The 19,625-nt window shown below is 57.3% G+C and overlaps 1 protein-coding gene across 2 annotated transcripts in view; it reads right to left on the bottom strand.

Annotated features, from left to right (window-relative positions):
- Positions 1–11: 11 nt before the first annotated feature.
- PCNX3 (pecanex 3) overlaps positions 12–19,625 on the bottom strand; it is a 35,601-nt gene continuing 15,987 nt past the window's right edge. The window contains exons 9-35 of one of the 2 annotated variants that reach the window (XM_075939227.1): positions 19,454–19,550; positions 18,856–18,967; positions 18,405–18,565; positions 18,039–18,192; positions 17,137–17,169; positions 16,529–16,700; positions 15,670–15,780; positions 15,276–15,367; positions 14,821–14,930; positions 14,389–14,494; positions 11,435–11,527; positions 10,824–10,974; positions 10,124–10,271; positions 9,480–9,657; positions 8,970–9,078; positions 8,069–8,198; positions 7,762–7,820; positions 7,085–7,300; positions 6,505–6,758; positions 5,905–6,135; positions 5,577–5,680; positions 3,956–4,103; positions 3,418–3,648; positions 2,988–3,262; positions 2,565–2,773; positions 1,782–2,185; positions 12–1,234 (exon numbers count right to left, since the gene is read on the bottom strand). In XM_075939227.1, the coding sequence (XP_075795342.1) occupies positions 1,049–1,234; positions 1,782–2,185; positions 2,565–2,773; positions 2,988–3,262; positions 3,418–3,648; positions 3,956–4,103; positions 5,577–5,680; positions 5,905–6,135; positions 6,505–6,758; positions 7,085–7,300; positions 7,762–7,820; positions 8,069–8,198; positions 8,970–9,078; positions 9,480–9,657; positions 10,124–10,271; positions 10,824–10,974; positions 11,435–11,527; positions 14,389–14,494; positions 14,821–14,930; positions 15,276–15,367; positions 15,670–15,780; positions 16,529–16,700; positions 17,137–17,169; positions 18,039–18,192; positions 18,405–18,565; positions 18,856–18,967; positions 19,454–19,550 (4,274 nt within the window). In that variant the 3' untranslated portion in view covers positions 12–1,048. Of the gene's footprint in view, positions 1,235–1,781; positions 2,186–2,564; positions 2,774–2,987; positions 3,263–3,417; positions 3,649–3,955; positions 4,104–5,576; positions 5,681–5,904; positions 6,136–6,504; positions 6,759–7,084; positions 7,301–7,761; positions 7,821–8,068; positions 8,199–8,969; positions 9,079–9,479; positions 9,658–10,123; positions 10,272–10,823; positions 10,975–11,434; positions 11,528–14,388; positions 14,495–14,820; positions 14,931–15,275; positions 15,368–15,669; positions 15,781–16,528; positions 16,701–17,136; positions 17,170–18,038; positions 18,193–18,404; positions 18,566–18,855; positions 18,992–19,453; positions 19,551–19,625 lie in introns of both variants that reach the window. The other variant, XM_075939226.1, reaches the window with a different exon arrangement.

The raw sequence follows: 19,625 nt of genomic DNA, 5'->3' as shown, positions 1-19,625 counted from the left end.
CATTGAGGGAAAATCCCTCCTTCATGAGCTCAGTGGCACTTATGTTCTACCTCTTGGGCCCACCCAACAAGCCTTGCAGCATTGATGGGCTCCCCTGCGCCCAGACATATACAAACTGGGGGGGACCCCTCGCCCCAGTAGGGCTAGCTCCCTGGGGCCAGGCAGATTGGATGTGGAAGGGAAAGCAGAGGGAGCTGCCCTGTTTCTCTGGAGGAGTGTAGCTGGACAATGAGGCACCACCCACTCACCAAGTGGCCCCTCCTGGAAGGATATAACTCCGTGGTGAGCCTGGAGCAGGGCAGGGGGTGGACCCCTGCCCCCACTAGTGAACAGCTGGAGGGAAAAGAACGCTGGGTAGGCTAAACAGTTACTCTCACGCTTGGACAGAGGGGGAATCTGAACCACACAGATGAGACTGGAACGCAGGTGTCCTAGCACATCCCCTCCTGATGTAACCCACTGGAGCCCCATCCCCTTCCGGGACAGAACCCAGGAGCCCTGAGAGCCCCCTCCTAGGCTGAGATAAAACCCAAGAATCTTGTCCCTTGCCCACCGACCACAGAGTTGTTGGGAGGTTGCACGACGGGGGGTGGGAGTAGGGGGAAGGGGTATAGTGTTTTACTCTTTTTTTTTTTTTTTGTATTTTTTTAATTTTTTGTATCAACCAAAAAATCCAGGATCAGAGAAAAATAAACCATCAAAAAAAAATCAAAAATAGTGTTATCCACTTGCCCCCTTAAATACAGCGCCATGAGGGCAGCTCCAGGGAACAGTACTGAGGATGAGGGGCAGTTGAGTCTCTGAAGGAAGGCACACCATCTGCTCCTCCCCCACTATGGGGAACAGCACTGTTGTCCATGGGGCCTCCTTTGGAGTCCAGTGGTGGGAGGCAAGGGCAGGGGGAGGGGCTGTTCACCCCCCTTATTGCTGTCCAGGATCCTGAAGGAGAGGGGGGGCAGGGTTGTGTGATGGGACCAGCCCATTGGTATCGATGGGAGGGGAGGGGAGAGAAGGGAAGAGAAGAGAACAGCTGCTTCCATTGCCCCCGTCAGTACTGGTGCTCCAGGAGCGGCTGGGCAGCAGGGCTCTCCTTCTCTTGCTGCTGGCCCCATTCAGGTGGGGGGATGCTGGGACCAGGTGGCAGCTGCTCTGGTTCTGGCAGTGGGGGGCACTGCTGGGGGGAGTCGACTTCCATGGTGTTGGCAAGGGGGCCTGAGTCCGGGAGGACAGAGGGCTGTGGACAAAAAAAAAATAGATGGGTTACAGGCTAAATGGGAGGGATGGATTCCAGGCCAGGCTAGGGTCCCATAGGAACTAAGCTCAGCTAGGAGGACAATGGGGTCCCATGAGGGACAGGTCACGATGGCAAAGGTGGGGAACATCAGAGCTGCAGCTAATCCCAGGTGCCCTTCAAATGGCTTCTTGTGGGGGCAGGGTCCTCCCACGGGTGCCCCAAACCGGCTTAAGGGCTTTCTATTAGCACTAAGCTGATATACTGGAGCTGGCCTGAGCCACCTGCTGTGAGAGGAGGGGCAAAATGTGTCCAGAAGCGACCCCTCTGCACAAGGAACCAGCCTTGCCCCATACGGAGGGGGCTCTGTGCAACAGGCACAATGCCTAAGGAGGGTAGCTCGCTGAAGTACCCTGGATGTGGGAGTGGGGGAATTAAGGGTTGCTCCCCATATGCCACACAATGTGGAAGGAGGAGCTGGGGTCGCCCCTGGGGGAGAATGGAAGCAGGAGTTTCTGTGAGCTTCAAGGCAGGGGGGACCCATTCTTACCTGTGCTCTGGCATTGGTCCCCCGAGGGGGTGTGCCATGGGCAGCGCCAGTGTTGACAGGAGTTCCTGGGGAGGTGTCTCCCTCACTTCCTCCCAGCCCATTCAGCCCCTTGCGGCCTGGTAGGCTCCATTTTCCACACAGCCCCTCGTAGGCGAAGGTGGCCGAGGTGCCCAGTGCTGGTCGTAGGGGCAACGGGAGTGGTAGGGGAGCCCGGCCCTGCCCCGTGCCCTCCACCTGGGAGGCCATGGAGGCCAACGAGCTGGTGCAGGACAGCTGGCTGCCAGAGAGACGCTGGGTGGGCACCCAGGTGGCAGCAGTGGGGGCTTCGCGCCGGCCCTCTAGTTGGCTTCCTGGCACCGGCCGCACTAGCCAGCTCTGGCCCAATGGCAGGCTCTGCTCTGACCCTGTTGGGAGACGGGAAGGTTATAACTGGCATGACCCATCCCTTTTGCCTACCCCTGGCCCCTCCCCATCCCTGTGCTCCAACTCCCAATCCTCAGTGAGATAGCCTGGCACTCCCCATCTCAACCCACTGGATCTCCCAAAATACACCCCTGTATTGCACAGACGGGCCTTGTGTGTGCTTGCAGTCGGATAGCTCCTTGCTCCAGAGAGACACTTAGGCAAAGAGTCTGGGCAGATGGGAACAGAATCCAGGAATCCTGGCTCCTAGGTTTCCCCCACACCTGCTCTAACCAACTAGATGCCCCCCTTCAAGCTGGGGAGGAAATTCAGACTTCCCAGCTCCCCTAGACCCCACTCCCTAGCTGGTAAGCTCCATACCTGGCTGAGGCTGGGTAGTGGTGATGGATGGCTCCTGGGGGTTTGAAGCCCCCGGGGTGGCCATGCCTATGCTCTGCCCACCTGGGGCACTGCTTCCCTGCTGCCCATGCCCTGCAGGGTTGTTGTTGATGGATGAGGAGCCTCCACCACAGTCAGAGTCCTCAATGTTCCCACCACTATTGCACCCAGCACCGCAGCCCTTCTGTAGCCTGAGGAAATAAAGCACAGGGTCATCAGTCATGGAGAGCTCTGCTTCCTGGCTAGCTGGCCCAGCTTCTCCAGCCGGGGGTGCTGCAGTGAACAAGGCAGGAGCTGGCTTGGGGGGAGAGGGAGGGAGAGCTCCCAGTTTCTCCAGCCCAGCCTCGCTCAGCAGGGGGTGAGCAGGGCAGGAGTGCTGGCTGGGGGCTGCTCTGGAGCACTCACCTCTCCCAGCTGCTGATGAGCCAGGCAGAGATGTTGTGCAGGCTGATGGGACCGCCCCAGAGGGAGCGCAGCTGGGGGTGGCTGCCAGCGTAGGAGGTGGTGAGGGGTGATACGTAGATGGGGTAGCCAATGGGCTGGTCACAGGATGAATTGATCATGTTGCGCAGAGCCTGCTTGGCGTTCTGGATGCTGCCCCGCTCTGGGTTGCGGTTCCGCAGGAACACCAGCTCCTGCTGCTGCCCAGCCCAGAGCCCCCGCACACACTCCCGGTTCACCTGGCCAAGGAGAAAAAAATGGGGTGAGGGGTGGAGCTGAGTTCTAGCCCCAGCTCTGAGAGGCAAATGGGGTCCAGTGGTTAGGGCAGGAGGCTGAGAGGCAGGACTCCCATGTTCCATCCCAACTGTGGGAGTGGAGGAGGGGCGGGGCTCACCTTGATGACACGGAAGCTCAGGTAGCGCTTGTTGAGCATGATGATCTTGTACTCGTCGCTGGCGTCATCCATGACATGGCGCAGTGCCAGGAGGGCGGGCGTGTTGGTAAGGATGGCGCTGCGCCAGGCGGGGTCGCCCTCATGTGAGATCACCATCTTCTCCTCATTGGCTGTGATGGCATCGTACAGAATAGCTGGGTCCTCATACTCGTCTGGTGATGTGAAATGGTCCTGGGTGGGGGCAGTGGGGGTGGAGGCAGTCAGGAAGGCAAGCATATGACTCTCTGACCTCAGCCCCTTCCCCTCCAGCACAGAGCAGGATCGTTCCCTCTCTCTCAACAAGTAGACAGGGTTACCCCTCTCACCCAGCCCGTTACCCTCTACACAGTCCCTCCTCCCCCCATTCTCAAGGCTGAGCAGGCAGGCACCAGGACAAGCCCTCTTTCCTCCCCCTGGCCATGGCCCTGAGGGCTCACCAGAGAGAAGGGGACCCCATTAACCATATGCTCTGGGATGGGGTCTGTGACAGGGATGGTACCTGGTGCAGCTTGAGTGACATGCGGACACCAGGTGCTACCACGCGATGCAGCAGGTCCATGTCAGCGAAGACCCACTCATCACGGGGCGAGGTGATGCGGAAGTCACCCTTGAAGAGGGCGTGAAGGCCATACAGGAAGGGCTCCAGGCTGTGGAGACAGCATAGCTCAGTAGCAGATGGGGCAGTTGGCTGCCAGGCTGAGGGCAGGTCCTGCCAGTGCTGTGGGGTGTCTCAGGGGTGTCCCACCCCTGCCCCAGGGTGTTTGTTTCAATGGTCAATTGCCTGCCCTGGCAAACACAGGTCTTGTTTCTCAAGGGAGACAGTCCGGTCAGTTTCCAGCCACTAGTCCTTGTCCTGCCCTTCCCCCTAACTTAAAAGCCCTGTGGTAGGTGGGCCTCACACAGGCTGGTATTTATACAGTGATCAAATTACCTCTCCATCAGCTTTCTGATCAACCAACCAGACAACGCTCAATCACACCCTGCCTGCCGTGTTTTCTCCAGCCCTTCAACCACTGCTGTGGCTCTTCTTTGCACGGGCCTCAGCTTCCTGTTAAAATGTGGCCCCCAGAGTGGGGCACCGTACCCTAGTCCTGCACTCACCAATGCCATAGCCAGAAGTAAAATCCCGCCCTGCTCCTTTTCACTATTCCTCTACCCATCCACGCAAGGGCCACAATGGTGCTGGGAACTCATACTGAGCTACTGGTCCCTTAGTACTTTGTCAGGACACCAAACCCTATGCTGTGGGGTCTGACCTGCACTCCTTGCCCCCGGGCATCTGGTATGCACTGGGGTGTATTAAAACAGCTTGTTTGTATAGTCCCAGCTTTGCAAGTGATCCCCATAGCTCTGCAGGGCTGCCCTGTCCTCATCACTCCACCAAGAGGAGGGCAACTTGGACATACCTACAGGACTGGTCATTGGCTCTTTAGTCTAGCAGAGAAATGTCTGATGTGAGCTAGCAGCCAGACGTTGTAGCTGGCCAAATTCAGTGGAAATAAAGCATGTGCCTGTAACAGTGAGGCTCACTGGAACAATTGACCAAGTGTTGTGGTGGATTCTTCATGACCAGCCATTTGTAAATCAGGACAGGACATTTCCTCTAAAGGCTCTGCTCTAGCAAGTAATTTGGGGAAGTCCTCTGGCCAATGTGATACAGGTCAGACCAGATGAGCACAGCTCTGGCTGGCCAGGGAAGCTATGAATCAGCAATGAACATGTTGACTCACGTCTGGCCTCAAGCTGATCCGCACAGCACCTCGGCAGACTCACCCGCACTGGCTGAGCAAGCAGCCCCTCGGCGACTGAGCCTCAGCCACTGACTAGGGCTTTTCTGCCATTGCATTCCGGGTGGGTCCAGAACATAATGCAACAATCCATGACGTCTGCACAGCAGCCATCAACCCATCTACTCACCGAACAAACCCACGATTCTCTGACAAGGCCTATCTGATTGGTATTCATTATATTTCCAGCCTTCAATTCATTAGTAAAAGAACCCTGCATCTGCTTTCCATTATTTTGCCTTGCAGACAAGCTGGGGGCAGGTCCTGAGGGCAGGGCTGCTTCACCAGGCAGACAGGCCATGGATGGGGTAATGGGGGGTGGGGCTATCTCACCTGGCAGACAGGCTATGGGAGGCAGTGCCCAGCGCTCGGCGCCCCAGGATGCACAGCCCAAAGCAGAGGGTGACCAGTGGGGAGTCCCACTCCTTATCCATGGGCTGGAGAGAGAAAGAGGCAGCTGTGAGAACAGGAACCCCACCATGCAGCACAATGCTCTCTGCTTCTAACGAGAGACACAACTTTCTATGAAGGACTTGCCCCATATCCTGGAGATAGAACCCAGGAGTCCAGGCTCCCAGCCCACATACTCTGACCCCCTGGACCTCATTCCCTGCCAGGTGTCCTGGCTCCCGGATGCATGCCCTATCATCCCAGTGCCCACCTTGTCCCTGCGGCCAGCGCAGTACTGGATCCAGTCCAGGTAGATGTTGCAGAAGGAGGACAGAGTGATGCCGGCCATGCGGGGGTCATAGTCCTCGTCAATGTTCAGGTTGAAGGTGGGGTCACTGTCAGCGTAGCTGGGGGCCATGCAGGGGCGCAACGCCTCCTGGATCACCGTGTTCCCCAGCCACTCCTCTAGCTTGGACGAGCACGTCACATAGTAGATGATGCTCTGCCGGGGCACAAAGAGTTAGCCCCTTCAGAGCACCCCCCAGGCACAGACCTTAGCACTGACCTTGGCGGACGAGCCAGTGACTCACCCTGGGATCAGATTGTGGCCAACGTCCACTAAAAGGGAAACTCCAGTGACCCATTTCCTGGCCATTGGCTCCACCACCATACTGCAGCCTTCCCAGACTCCCCACCCCACCTCCGATAGCCTTTCTTGCCAATCCCCCAGCCCCTCTTCTCCTGAATGTGCTCCTAACTCCCACGGGTTTCCCCACCTCCACCCTTCAGCTGCAGCCAACCTCCCAAGTCTGCTCTATCTTGGCACCCTCACTCACCCTCGAGGCTCTGTCCCCAGTCCCTCTCCCCTCACCTTGACGTAGTACGTGATGAGGATCTTGCGCAGGTCGAACACCTGAAGCATGGAGGCGGCATTATTGTCGCTGATGCTGTAGCCCTCAAGCACATACTTGGTGGCTGCCACCTCCCAGGCCAACCAGCGCTGCCCGAAGGCTGCATTGAATGACAGCATGTGGGGCAGATGGCCCGGCTCACAGCAACAGCAGCCTTCATCCTCCTCCACACCCTCTGTGATGGCCTCCACCTCACGCTGCTGGCAGTACGTACCTGTGGGGCACAGGAAGTGAGTGGGGCTGCCAGGGGCTCTCTCAGGGCAGCCCACCACCATGAGGCAAGGACAGACAGGACACTGGGCTGGGTGGGCCTGCTGCACTGCCACGGGGGGAGGGGGGAAAGATACTGTGGTGGGTGGGCCCATGGGTCTGATGCAAGGGGAGGGTAGCAGGCTGGGCTGATGGAGGCCTGGCATGCTATGAATGGATGAGTGAGGTTACTAGTGGGGCGGGGCATAGGGTCCGGGAGAAGGGTGATATCCAGGCCAGAACCTGCAGGGCTCCCCACCCAGCCCCTCGCCCTGCAGCAGGTCCCCTCACCCCGGAACTCAAGGCCACGCAGCTGGAAGGTGACGAGGCCGTTGCCAATCTCAATGAGGTGCACCAGTGCGTTCAGGTAGTCCGAGGCCAGGATGAAGCAGTCACCAGTGGCATAGTTGCCCCAGCGGCCCAGAAGCAAGTCCCCACACAGCGTGTGCTGCAGGGAACGCGTCAGGTGCTCGTAGAAGATTGAGTTCAGGTTGTTGTCATCAGCGCCTGGAAAAGGGAGGGGAGGCCGTGGGGGCTCAGAAGAGGTGCTTGCCCCTTGCAATCAGCGCTGACCTAGTGCAGCACTAGGGGGTGCTGCGCTGCAAGGAACAGGGGACTCGGCAGGGCGTGCTCCCCTGGCAGTCAGTGCTGACACAGTATGGCACCAGGGGTGCCGTGCTACACAGAATGGGGGGCTCAGCAGGGGTTGATCTCCCTTACAGTCAGTGTCGGCCCTCAGGCTCCAGTGTGGTGCTAGGGATTGTGCTGCAAAGGACAAGGTGCCGCTGGGGATTCAGGGAGAGGAGCTCTCCCTTTGCAGTCACCACTTTCTGGGCTGGGGCTCTCTCCTTGCAGTCAGTTCTGCCCCCACAGTTCCAGCGCAACACTAGGGAGTGCAGTGCTGCAGGAGGCATGTTCCCTGGGCAGACGACAGACATGGGAGCTCAGTGGGCACCCTGGGTACGCACCTGGGTTGCGGTCGAGTTGGGTGGCCAAGCGAGTGTTGGAATGGTCGACCCTCTTTGTGCTGGGGAAGGAGGAGAGCCAGATTAGCCCAACTTGCCACTGGATCCCTGCGCAGGATCCCCCACCCAGGGTGGTCTCCTTGCAGTACCCGAATAGGCCAGGAGGGGGCACTGCTTGCACAGTGTGTGGGCGCAGGTATGGGGAGGCTGGCCTAGTTGGGCGGGCACTGACAAGTGGAGGGAGGGAGGCTGGCTAGGTGGACGGGAGGGTGTGTGGTGAGGATGCAGGGGGAGGGCGTCTCTCACTCACTTGTAGTCGCGCTCCCAGAACTTGACCGGGCGGGCGTACGACATGATGAACACAGCACTGCCCAGCAGTGGGTTGAGTGGGGTGGAGAACAGGGCTGACAGCACGGCTTGCACAAACAGCATGGCTGAGTCTGGGGGGTGTCAAGGCAACAATCCCTGTGGAGCCGCAGCAACCCATCCCACTGCCCCTAACCACACCTGCACCACCTCCCAAATGCCATAAAGCCATGGCACCCTGCTTCCTACCATCCCTGTGCTCCATCCCCTGCTGCCACCCAACTGCCACAGAGCCATGACATCCCATCCCGCTGCCCCCCCACCGCCTCGCTGTTGCCTCCAATGCCACAGGGCCACGACACCCTGGGTTACTGTTGCCCAACTGCCCTGCCACTGTCCAATCATGCCAGTGTCCCATCCTGTCACTGCCCAAACACCCTGCCAGCCTGTCCTGCCACCACTCCACCATCCTGCCCTGCCCAGTCAGCCTGCCACTCAGTCCTGTCACTGTCCTGTCCCATCCTGCTGCTGACTACCCACCTCAGCACCCCATCCTCCCCACTGAACGCCCCTTGGAGAGCTGTGGCACTCTAATCCCCCCACTCACCCTGGGAACATGGCCCAAACTCTGTCCAAAAGAGAGTAACACAGAAAGGGGTGGTCTGAGAACTTGCAAAAAGTATCCTAGTCCCCCCACTACCGTCCCACTGTCCCTTAACCCTCTCTACTCCTCCCCACAGACTCACTCACTTATCCCATAAGCCCCCTAAGAAATCCCCCTCCTTCCAATACTGCTTGGCTCATGCCCATCCTCCACTAGTTCCCAGCCACATTCCTCCAGTCACTCTCCTACAACCCTTGTCCTGCCCCCAGCTCAGGGCACCCCAACAACTCCCCAAGGATACGGGGTACGGCGAAGGGCTGGGCGAAGGCATGGAAGGCTGAGCCCCACGTGATCTGCCAGGGGGCGATGTAGGTGAGCACAAAGCGCAGCTTGTAGAGTAGGTCCCATAACTGGGGTGGGGGGTAGGGAAGGAGAGAGAAATATGTCACACAACACAGAGCCCAGGTCAGACACAAGGAGCCAGGACGCTTGGGTTCTATCCCAGGTTGAGGGGGAGGGGATCGGGGTCTAGGGGATTAGAGCAGGGGACCTGGGAGCCAAGACACCTGGGTTCTCTCCTCAGGCTCCCTGTGAGACTCAAACGTCAGACAGCAGGATCATGCTGGGCAGGGCAGGGCAGGTCTGGTACCTTTTGCACAGCATCAGGGGAAACCCCAGTAGGAGTGAGTACTGGGACAGGTGGGTGGCAGAGTGTGCTGGTAGGGGGAGCAGGACACTGTGGAGCAGAGTGGCAGGCCGAAGTCAGTCTGGGTGCCCGGGGCCGTGGCGAAGCCGAGGGGCATGCGGGCACCTTGCTGAAGAGGATGGACATGATGAAGTAGTCGATGAGGAAGCCTTCCGAGTAGCGCCGGTAGTCGAAGTGGAAGAAGAGGACGGTGAAGCCCAGTGCCACATACTGCTGGGGCGGGCAGCAGAAGGAGCAGCGCAGCAGCTTCATGCCAGCCATGGTGATGAGGAGTGCACGGCAGCTGGAGGCGAGAGAGTTAAAGTGACAGGGCCCCAGGCAGGAAACTACCAGCCCAGCCAGGCATGGGGCAGGGAGCCCTGACCCTCATCCCTGATTAGTTAGACAGGAGCAGAATGCTAAAGCTAACCCAGAAGAAGCAGTTTCCAGACCCCACTTTTTAATGGGAGTTTCTACTTCCCCACCTCCGAGCAAAGGAGAAGGTTAAAAACGCCCCCTGCAAGCGCCTGCTGCCCCCTGTCCAGCTTACTGCTTGTTACTCCAACCCAGGCCTTGCTTCCTGCACTGTAGGTTCTCCCTCCTCATTGATTTTCCTGCTGTGTCTGTAGAGAGCATGGGAGGGGTGGCAGGGATGTGTGCTGCAGACTCAGCCCCAAAGCATGTGGGAGGCAGGGAGACCTGAGGCACTAACTACAGCCAGGGAGCCTTGGCCAGTGAGGGCCCAGGGATGAGGGGCTGCAGGTACCTACTAGATGCAGATCTTGTCCTGGTGGGGGGTGCTAACCGAGTGGGCATCCACCGTCAAAGCATTAAGCACCACGGCTGGGTAGATGAAGTACTTCTCCACACACTGCAGCCAGGCATACAGCTTCTCAAACCACATCAGCTGAGCCGCGCCTGCAGGGCATTCAAAGTTACTCCCCCCACCCTCCAGAGGGCAGCAGCAGAGGAACAGCGGGTAGTTCTAATGCCCACACAATCCCAATGAACCCAGCACCCAGGAGCAAGGATCCCTGAACTGTGCTGCAGTGCAAAAGGACCAGCTTGCACTGCAAACTGTGCTCAGAGCAAAGGGATCAGCTCTGAGATGGGGCAGTCTCTGGGATGGGGTGGGGTGGGGTGTATGCTTTATAGAGGGATCCCTCACTTGTGCTGAGATGCAGCTGCATCTGGAATGGAGGGGCAGTATAAAGAGGGATCACTCGCCTGTGCTGAGATGCGGCTGTGTCAGGGCGGGGTGGTTTATACAAAGATCCATCACCCACACAGCTGTTTGGAGCACGTGAAAGACAAACAGGGCATTCCACTAGTGTGCATGGGCAAGGGCTCTAGAAGAGCTCCGCCGCCCTGCTCCTGCAGCACAACACCCATAGTAACATGCTGGGACACTGGGGCCAGTGCTGAAGGGGAGGGTGAGCGCCCCCTGCTGGGCACTACAGGAGCACTTACTGCGCACTTCGAACTGGCTGTACTCCCGTGGCTTCAGCACGGGCAGCGAGAAGCAGAACCAAGGCAGCTGCTTGCGAAGCTGGGGCAGCAGGTAGTGGGTGAGCAGCCCAACCAGCCCAGCCAGGGCATACAGCACGTAGCCTAGAACAGACTGAGCACCCAGAGGGATCAGGACCCCAGTCCTCCCCAGATGCACCCCTCCCCCTAATAGCCCACCCCACACGCAGGTCCCCAAAGCCTCCCTCCCCTAAACAACCCCCTGCCATGCCATGCACCCCCAGCCCACCCCTTTCCTCCTCACAGCTCCCATAACAACCCACCCCAGCTTGCTGTAACTCCCTTTATAGTCTGCTCAGAGAAGCAGGCTGGCAAAATGTCCTACCCCACCTTGGCCAGGTGATGGGGTCTCCTCAGTTAGACCAAGGGAGACTGGGTACCAGGACTCCTGAGTTCCTTGTTCTGCCTGCTCAGCTCTTAGCATCCCCACAGGCAGCCAACAGTCCCTGGCCCACCAAGTCTCTCCTGAACCCTCTTCTGCCATAAGCTGCAATGGCCCCATGCCGCCGAGGGGCCCCCATCGCTGGCAGCACCTTCCCTGCCCCGCGCAGTACCTTGAGGGCGATGAAGACAGTGCTGGCACTGATGGCGAAGGTGAGCACAGCGATGACCATGCACATCACCAGGTCCGAGTGCAGGATCTCCCGCTGTGGGGAGAGGGAGAGGCTGCAGGCACCTGCCATGTGCACCCCTCTATGCAGCCACCCACAGGCTCCCAACCCACCTCCAGCCATGCCCAGACCATAGCCTCTCCCCATGCAACCCCTCAGCCATCCCTGCCCTCCAGGCACGTACTCCCACCAACCACATTAATCAATGTACCAGCTGTTTCCAGCCTTATGCAGGCTGCAGTCCCCTACCCGCACCCCAAACTTCCCAGTTATGTGCCTGGTCCCACATACCCAGCCACATGTGCCATCCCTCCATGCCCCCTGCTATCTACCTTGTATTCCAACCCCTGCCCCCTGGGAAACAAGCCAGGAGTCCCACCCCCCACATTTAGCCACTAGCACCCGCCAAGTCCCAGCCATGTGCCCCTCCCCCATATCCAGCTGCTTACCCTGCCCCAGAAAACAAGCCATGAGCCCCCTTCTCTCCACATCATAAGAACATAAGAACGGCCGTACTGGGTCAGATCAAAGGTCCTTCTAGCCCAGTATCCTGTCTACCGACAGTGGCCAGCACCAGGTGCCCCAGAGAGGGTGGACCGAAGACAATGATCAAGCGATTTGTCTCCTGCCATCCCTCTCCAGCCTCTGACAAACAGAGGCCAAGGACACCATTTTATTCCCTGGCTAATAGCCTTTTATGGACCTAACCTCCATGAAATTATCTAGCTTCCCTTTAAACTCTATTATAGTGCTACCCTTCACAGCCTCCTCTGGCAAGGAATTCCACAGGTTGACTACATGCTGTGTGAAGAAGAACTTTCTTTTATTCGTTTTAAATCTGCTACCCATTAATTTCATTTGGTGACCTCTAGTTCTTCTATTTAGGGAACTAATAAATAACTTTTCTTTATCGGCCCTCTCCACACCACTCATGATTTTATATACCTCTATCATATCCCCCCTCAGTCTCCTTTTTTCTAAACTGAAAAGTCCCAGTCACTTTAACCTCTCCTCATATGGGACCCGTTCCAAACCCCTAATCATTTTAGTTGCCCTTTTCTGAACTCTTTCCAAGGCCAAAATATCTTTTTTGAGGTGAGGAGACCACATCTGTACACAGTATTCCAGATGTGGGCGTACCATAGTTTTATACAGGGGCAGTAAGATATTCTGTGTCTTATTTTCTATCCCTTTCCTAATAATTCCTAGCATCCTATTTGCCTTTTTGACCACCGCTGCACACTGCGTGGAAGTTTTCAGAGAACTGTCCACGAGAACTCCAAGATCTCTTTCCTGATTTGTCGTAGCCAAATTAGCCCCCATCATACTGTACGTATAGTTGGGGTTATTTTTCCCAATGTGCATTACTTTACACTTATCCACATTAAATTTCATTTGCCATTTTGCTGCCCAATCACTGAGTTTGGTGAGATCATCTTGGAGTCCCTCACAGTCTGCTTCTGTCTTGACTATCCTAAACAGTTTTGTATCATCTGCAAACTTTACTACCTCACTGCTTACCCCTTTCTCCAGATCATTTATGAATAAGTTGAAAAGGACTGGTCCCAGGACTGACCCTTGGGGGACACCACTAGTTACCCCTCTCCAATCTGAAAATTTACCATTTATTCCTACCCTTTGTTTTCTGTCTTTTAACCAGTTCTCAGTCCAAGAAAGGACCTTTCCTCTTATCCCATGGCCATGTAATTTACACAAGAGCCTTTGGTGAGGGACCTTGTCAAAGGCTTTCTGAAAATCCAAGTATACTATATCTACTGGATCCCCCTTATCTGCATGTTTGTTAACCCCTTCAAAGAACTCTAATAGATTAGTAAGACAGGATTTCCCTTTACAGAAACCATGTTGACTTTTGTCCAACAAATTATGTTCTTCTACATGCTTCACACAATTTTATTCTTTACTATTGTTTCGACTAATTTGCCCGGTACTGAAGTTAGACTTACCGGTCTATAATTGCCAGGATCGCCTCTAGAGCCCTTTTTAAATATTGGTGTCACATTGGCTACCTTCCAGTCATTAGGTATGGAAGCCGATTTAAAGGATTCCGAGCCCAGGGTGGGGGACTGGTTGGCTCCTTCCAATCATTAGGTACGGAAGCCGATTTAAAGGATAGGTTACAAACTACAGATAATAGCTCAGCAATTTCCCATGTGAGTTCTTTTAGAACCCTTGGATGAATGCCATCCGGTCCCGGAGATTTGTTAACATTAAGTTTTTCTATTTGTTCCAAAACCTCCTCTAATGACACTTCAATCCGGGACAGTTCCTCAGATTCACCACCCACAAAGGACGGTGCAGATTCGGGAATCTCCCCAACATCCTCAGCTGTGAAGACTGAAGCAAAGAAATCATTTAGTTTCTCTGCAATGGCTTTTTCGTCCTTGATTGCTCCTTTTATAGCTTGATCATCTAGGGGACCCGCAGGTTTTTTAGCAGGCTTCCTGCTTCTAATGTACTTAAAAAACATTTTGTTATTTCTTTTTGAGTTTCTGGCTAGCTGTTCCTCAAAATCTTTTTTTGCTTTTCTTATTACATTTTTAGACTTGATTTGACAGTGTTTATGTTCCTTTCTATTTATCTCACTAGGATTGGACTTCCACTTCTTAAAAGATACCTTTTTGTCCCTCACTGCTTCTTTTACATGGTGGTTAAGCCACGGTGACACTGTTTTAGGTCTCTTGCTATGTTTTTTAATTTGGGGTATACATTTAAGCCTCTACACATCCAGCCTCTACACTGCCCCAGAACCCATGCCTCTACCCTCCCCCCCATCCAACCTCTATTGTTCCCCTGGAATCTCAGCCACATGCCTCTCTTGAGCCATTTATGTCCCATCCCCTGCCCACTAAGCTCAGCCCTCTGCCCTGCCCCCTCACCAGCGAGCTGCGCAGTTTCTCAGGCAGTGGGTCCCGGATCTCGGCCGGCGGGTTCTCCACGTTTCGGTTCTCAAACTCAGGGAAGAGCTTGGTCCGGATCAGGGACCTAGGAGACAGGGGAGTTAGAGGAGTTCATTCCCTCCCGAGAGACCAGTGGGGGGTGAGCCCCTGGCAGCTCAGCCCCTCTCCAAGGGGCCCAGCCTGGCATCCCCATGACAGAGTGTTCCCCTGCCTGACTCCCATGGACCTATCTGACCTCTATGGCCAGAAGACAAACCTTAGTCTTCCTAGAACTAGGGCTTGAACTCAGGCATCCTGACTCCTATTCCCACCCTCACTCTCCCCTGGCTGAGCTGGGATAGAAGACAGGGGCCCTGGTCCCAGTCTCCCAGTGGAAAATGGCCCAGCCCTCCCCCAGTCCTGGGTACACACCACATCACGGTGGGATCGCTGCTCTGCCGACTCAGGTGGTAGGACAGGGCGACCAGGAGGCCACAGAATACGGAGAAGAGGACAGGGACGTGCTGGTCACCCCATGGGGCCTGGTAAGGAGAGAGCAGAGAGCGTGAGCCCTGGTGCAGGGAGACCCGCACTGACACATTGCACAGCACCTTAAGCCACAGCCCAGCCCACATGGAACCAGAGCCCTGGGGTGTCCACCCAAAGGAGCCAACCAGTCCCCCACCCTGGGCTCGGAATGAAACCGGCACAGCCTAGAAGGGAAAGGGCCTATTCGCCAGCCAGGGGCCAGATCAGAACTGGTGCCCCCTAGAAGGGAAAGACCCCAGACTCTATTCACCACGGCTGAGGCAGCCAGGCTCCCACCCAAGGGCTGGAATGCAGTCAGTGTCCTGTGCCCCGTGCCCCACCCCCACGCACCCAGGTACCTTAATGGCTCCGAGACAGAAGCCATAGAGGAGGGCGGCGACCAGGAGGCTGCGCAGGAGACTGAAGAGGGCAGTGAGGGGGCTGGTGGCAGCTGGAAAGCAGAGATGGCAGAGTCAGTGTTGAGGGGGAATATCCCCCACCCAGGCCCCGTGCACACACGGAGGTTGCAGCACCACCTGCTGCCCAACACCTGCTGCCCTCACAGGGAAGCATCAGCAACACACCAGCCAAACTAGAGAACCCAGGAGTCCTGGCTCCCAGCCCCAGCCCTAACCCACCAGAACCCACTCTCCTCCCTGCGCTGGGACAGAACCCAGGAGTCCTAGCTCCCAGCCCCACTCTGCTCTCACTACTAGATCCCAACCCCTTTCTGGGCCAGGCATCTGGCCGTACCTGTGCCACCAAAGATGTGCATATCCACCTGCTCCAGTAGGTACATGAGGCAGGTGTTGACCTGGGGCAGGAGCCCAAAGAGGAAGATGGCAGGGAAGCAGAGGGTGAAGACTGCAAAAGACATAACAAATGGGGGCTACATGAGTGACACCCCCTCCTGGATTCCCACTGGAGAGGATTGCCCCACCCCTGCCTCGGGAGGGCCCAGCATCCCCTAACTCAGGGCTGGGCAAAATGCAGCCTGGGGACCAGATCGGGCCCTCGTGACACTTCGATCTGGCCCTGGACTGCATCTGGCCACTTTCTATTTATAGTCCACTGCCTGTGCCACCGAATTTCCAGGCGATGGCTCAGGCAGCAGGATTGTATTTAAAAGGCTCATGGTTCCCATTCACAGAGCTACCCCAACAGGGGCCAGAGCCCCTGCACAGCAACCCCAGGCAGCTGCCAGGCAATGCGGCAGTGGCAGGGTCAGGAGTCGTAAGTCCTTTACTGTGTTTTTAATTCAAAGCCTCTGGCCCTAGGTGATTCTGGAGGGAGGCTAGTCCTCAGCACTGCCCCTTCCACCCTGGACTCTGCCCCTTCTGGGGGTGGAACTGCCCATGATCGTGTACCAAAATAATGTACATTAATTGCTCCCCTCCCCCGTGAAAATTATTGCCCATCCCTGCCTAACTCCTCCCTGGGGGACAGCAAAATCTCAGAGCCTCCTACCCCTGGCTGGGAAGGCTGCAGCAGGGGGAGAGGAGGTGATGCCTCCTACCCTTAGCTGGGGGGCTGCAGTGGTGGGCAAGGTGGTGCTCCCTACCCCCCACTGGGGAGACTGCTGTACGGCACGGGGGGGGTGCCCCACACTCACTGGTGGTGACATCCCGGGCGCCGCAGAAGAAGTCTGTGGAGAAGAGGGTGAGCCCATAGAAAGTGACAGGTGGGACGGGCCCAGTCTGGGCGCACAGGTCCAGCACCCAGATCAGCACGCAGGCCACGCAGAAGTAGACAGGCCGGCTGTATGCAATGATCCAGTTGTGCCCCTGCAAGAAAGCATGGGGTGAAGGGCACAGGGGCAGCCAGGGCCTGGCCCTCCCCACATCTCAGGGGTGGGGGCAGCTTAGTTCCCAGGCAGCACTAACAGACATCTGTGCTGCCAGCCACAGCTGAGAGACCAGGCACTCTCCAGGCCAAGGGCCCGCACCCAACTCCCAGAAGCTCCCAGCTCCCAAGTCTCAGGGGCTGCAGCTCTGGGCACTGACATACCCTGAGCCCTTTGGGGACCCTGTGGCCCATTTATCCAGGGATCCTGTGCTCAGTGCTGAGGTGCAGCTGCCTTTGGGTGTGGCGCATGGATGGTTAGAGAAGGGGGGGTCACTCAGAGATGTAACATCCCATAGCAGGGTATGGGGGCCAGCGCTGACTGGAAGAGGAGAGCACCCCTTTCTAGCCTGGCAGCCCCCCAGGAGGGTCACTTACATGCATGGGGGAAGCAGCATCAGGCTGGACACTCTGAAAAACACAATCAAGGTGATCTTAGTGATGCTCCTTTCCCAGCAGCAGCACCAGGAGCTGGGAGGGATGCAGGCTCTCATGCATTTAGGAACGGGACACGGGGCTTCTCTCCTCTGGTGCTGGCACAGAGGATATGGGGACTGTCTGTCTCGGGTGGGGGGGAATGGGCAATGGACATGGGGCCTTTGCTAGTGCCAACCTGGGCTGGTTCTGGACTCACCCCACACCACACATGGCGAGACATTCCTGCCGTCCCTGGGCTTAGCAAGTATCTGAAGGGAACCCAGGGACACAGCAGAGCAGGAGGTGCAGTCCCTCCCTTGCTAGGAGAGGTCACTGTTGGTGAGTGGAGCCTGACAGCTTGGTTCTGTCTGTGACTGCGTTCCACCACTTGCTCCCACGGGTAGGCCCTCTTTGCCCTTCTGTCCATCAGCCTTCTGCTCAGTGCAAGCGCTCACCAGAGCAGGGCTGGAAGTGAAATGGGCCCAGCACATGTGGGAGGCAGAGGAGCTGGGATTTCAGTGACTAGCCAGTGTCAGGAGCTGGATTTCCCAGGGGAGCAATTCAAAGGGCTGGATGCCCTGGAAGAGAGGGCTGGCACTGCCAGAGGCCAGTGCGTGAGTGGCCAAAAGGCGGGGGCTGGGCGCTGGCACTAGCCTGGCACAGGCAAGGATCGCTCACCCTGGAGCAGGGGTGCCAGGTGGCTCACTGTGCTAGAGGGCTGAAGATTAGGATTAAGGGATCCCAGCTGGGGGAGCAGGAAAGAACCCAGGGCTGAGAGTGCAGGGTACTGCAGATGGGGACTGTGGGGCACTAGCAAAGGTGTGCTGTGCCCAGAGGGTATGGCCACACAGGCAGGCTCTCACCTTCAGCAGTGAGTACTGACAGCTGGCGATGACCAGGCAGAACTGGAAGACCCAGATGTCACAGAAGAAACCCTGTAGCAGCAGCAAGTAGCCTAGGAAGGCCACTAAGGACCCCAGTGATATCACGAATATGTTCTCCGTCACCTGCCGGTTCCTGGGGGCCCAAAGCACAAGGAAGTGTCAGCCACTCTGGGCAGTCACCAGCAGGGTCCCCAGGCACCCAGTGCTGCCAGGGCCTGGTCGATCCAGCTTTAGCCCCAGCAGCTTGTCTGCGCTGCATGGGCCCATGGGGCTGATCAGGGGAGGGGAAGACTCAGGCTGGATGGGCTCACAGGGCTGATCTAAGGGACAGGGGGAGCGACTCACCGATCGAGTAGCGCCAGCAGTGCCAGCCGGTCGTAGCGCACCCGCATCCAGCGCCCAGGCAGCACCCAGTACTTGTAGTATTGCCGTGGCTTGGACTTGTCCTCAATCATCAGTGTGTTCTCCTGGGACTCGTGCAGGGACTCCTGATCTAGCAGGTCAAACTGGAAGGAGACCAGGCTCAGTGGGGTGAAAACACTCACCCGCTGAACCCTGCAGCCAAGCCAAGATGTGGGTGCACCCCCCATCAAACCTTGCCCCATGCAGCAAACCAACCAGAGAGGAACTAATGACCCCACATAGAGACCCCGTCCCTCCCACACTGTATGGAGCATCCCCCACCACAGAGACCATGCTCCACTACAGACCAGGCTCAGAGGCCTCCCCACCAATTCCCCTCATGAGCCAGAGCCCTTCTCACTGCCTAACTCCCAGGGCACTGACCTCCCCTTACCTCAGGGATCTCCAGCGGTACCCTGCGCACCTGCATGCCCTGCAGCACCACAGGGCGCGGCTGCAGTAGCGACAGGGCAGGCGTCCCCTCGGGCACCTCAGTGGAGTTGAAGCTGGAGGAATGCGAATGCCGGTCCCTGAGATGGCAGTAGGGGCAGGGAAGTGAAGGGAGAGAGTGAAAGAAGCGGCCCCCTTCCCACCACAGATGCAGATCCTGGGCCACTGTAGCTCAGCTGAACACTGAGGAGGGGAGAGCACCACCAGTTGGCCCCCTACCCTGCAGCATGGTGCCCCATAGGCCCAGTATCACCAGTGAGGGAGGTGCACCCTCTGCTGGCCTCCCACCCATAGCACAGCACACCCTAGGGCCAGCACTGCCCAAGAGTGGAGTATGCCCCCTACTGCCCCACTCCCAGCAGCTCCCAGAGTTTCCCTTGTTGTCTGCCACCCAAGTGCTGACCTGGCCCCTCCCAGCTTAGTAGAGGGCAGCACAGACCATGCCAGTGACTTCCCCCAAGCCCTGCCTCACCCAGGGTGTCCCTGTGCTACCAACAGGGAGCAGTGTGCATGACAAGCAGAGAGGAAGGAGTGTCACTCACCAGGCGCTGTTGGTCACATGATCCACACTGACTTGCTGCCCCACTGGGTTCTCATAGCCACCTCCTGCGAGGCCAAAGGTGTAGGAGCGTCGCACACCTGCAGGGGGAGGAGGAGCCAGCTAGAATGGGGGGCCAGTAGCAGGCAAGGAAGGGAGAAATCACAGCCATAGGG

This window comes from Pelodiscus sinensis, chromosome 11 (genome assembly GCF_049634645.1).
Source record: "Pelodiscus sinensis isolate JC-2024 chromosome 11, ASM4963464v1, whole genome shotgun sequence".
NCBI classification, from domain to species: domain Eukaryota; kingdom Metazoa; phylum Chordata; order Testudines; family Trionychidae; genus Pelodiscus; species Pelodiscus sinensis.
The sequence above is the reverse complement of the archived record's forward strand: the minus strand, read 5'-3'. Positions and strand labels throughout refer to the sequence as shown.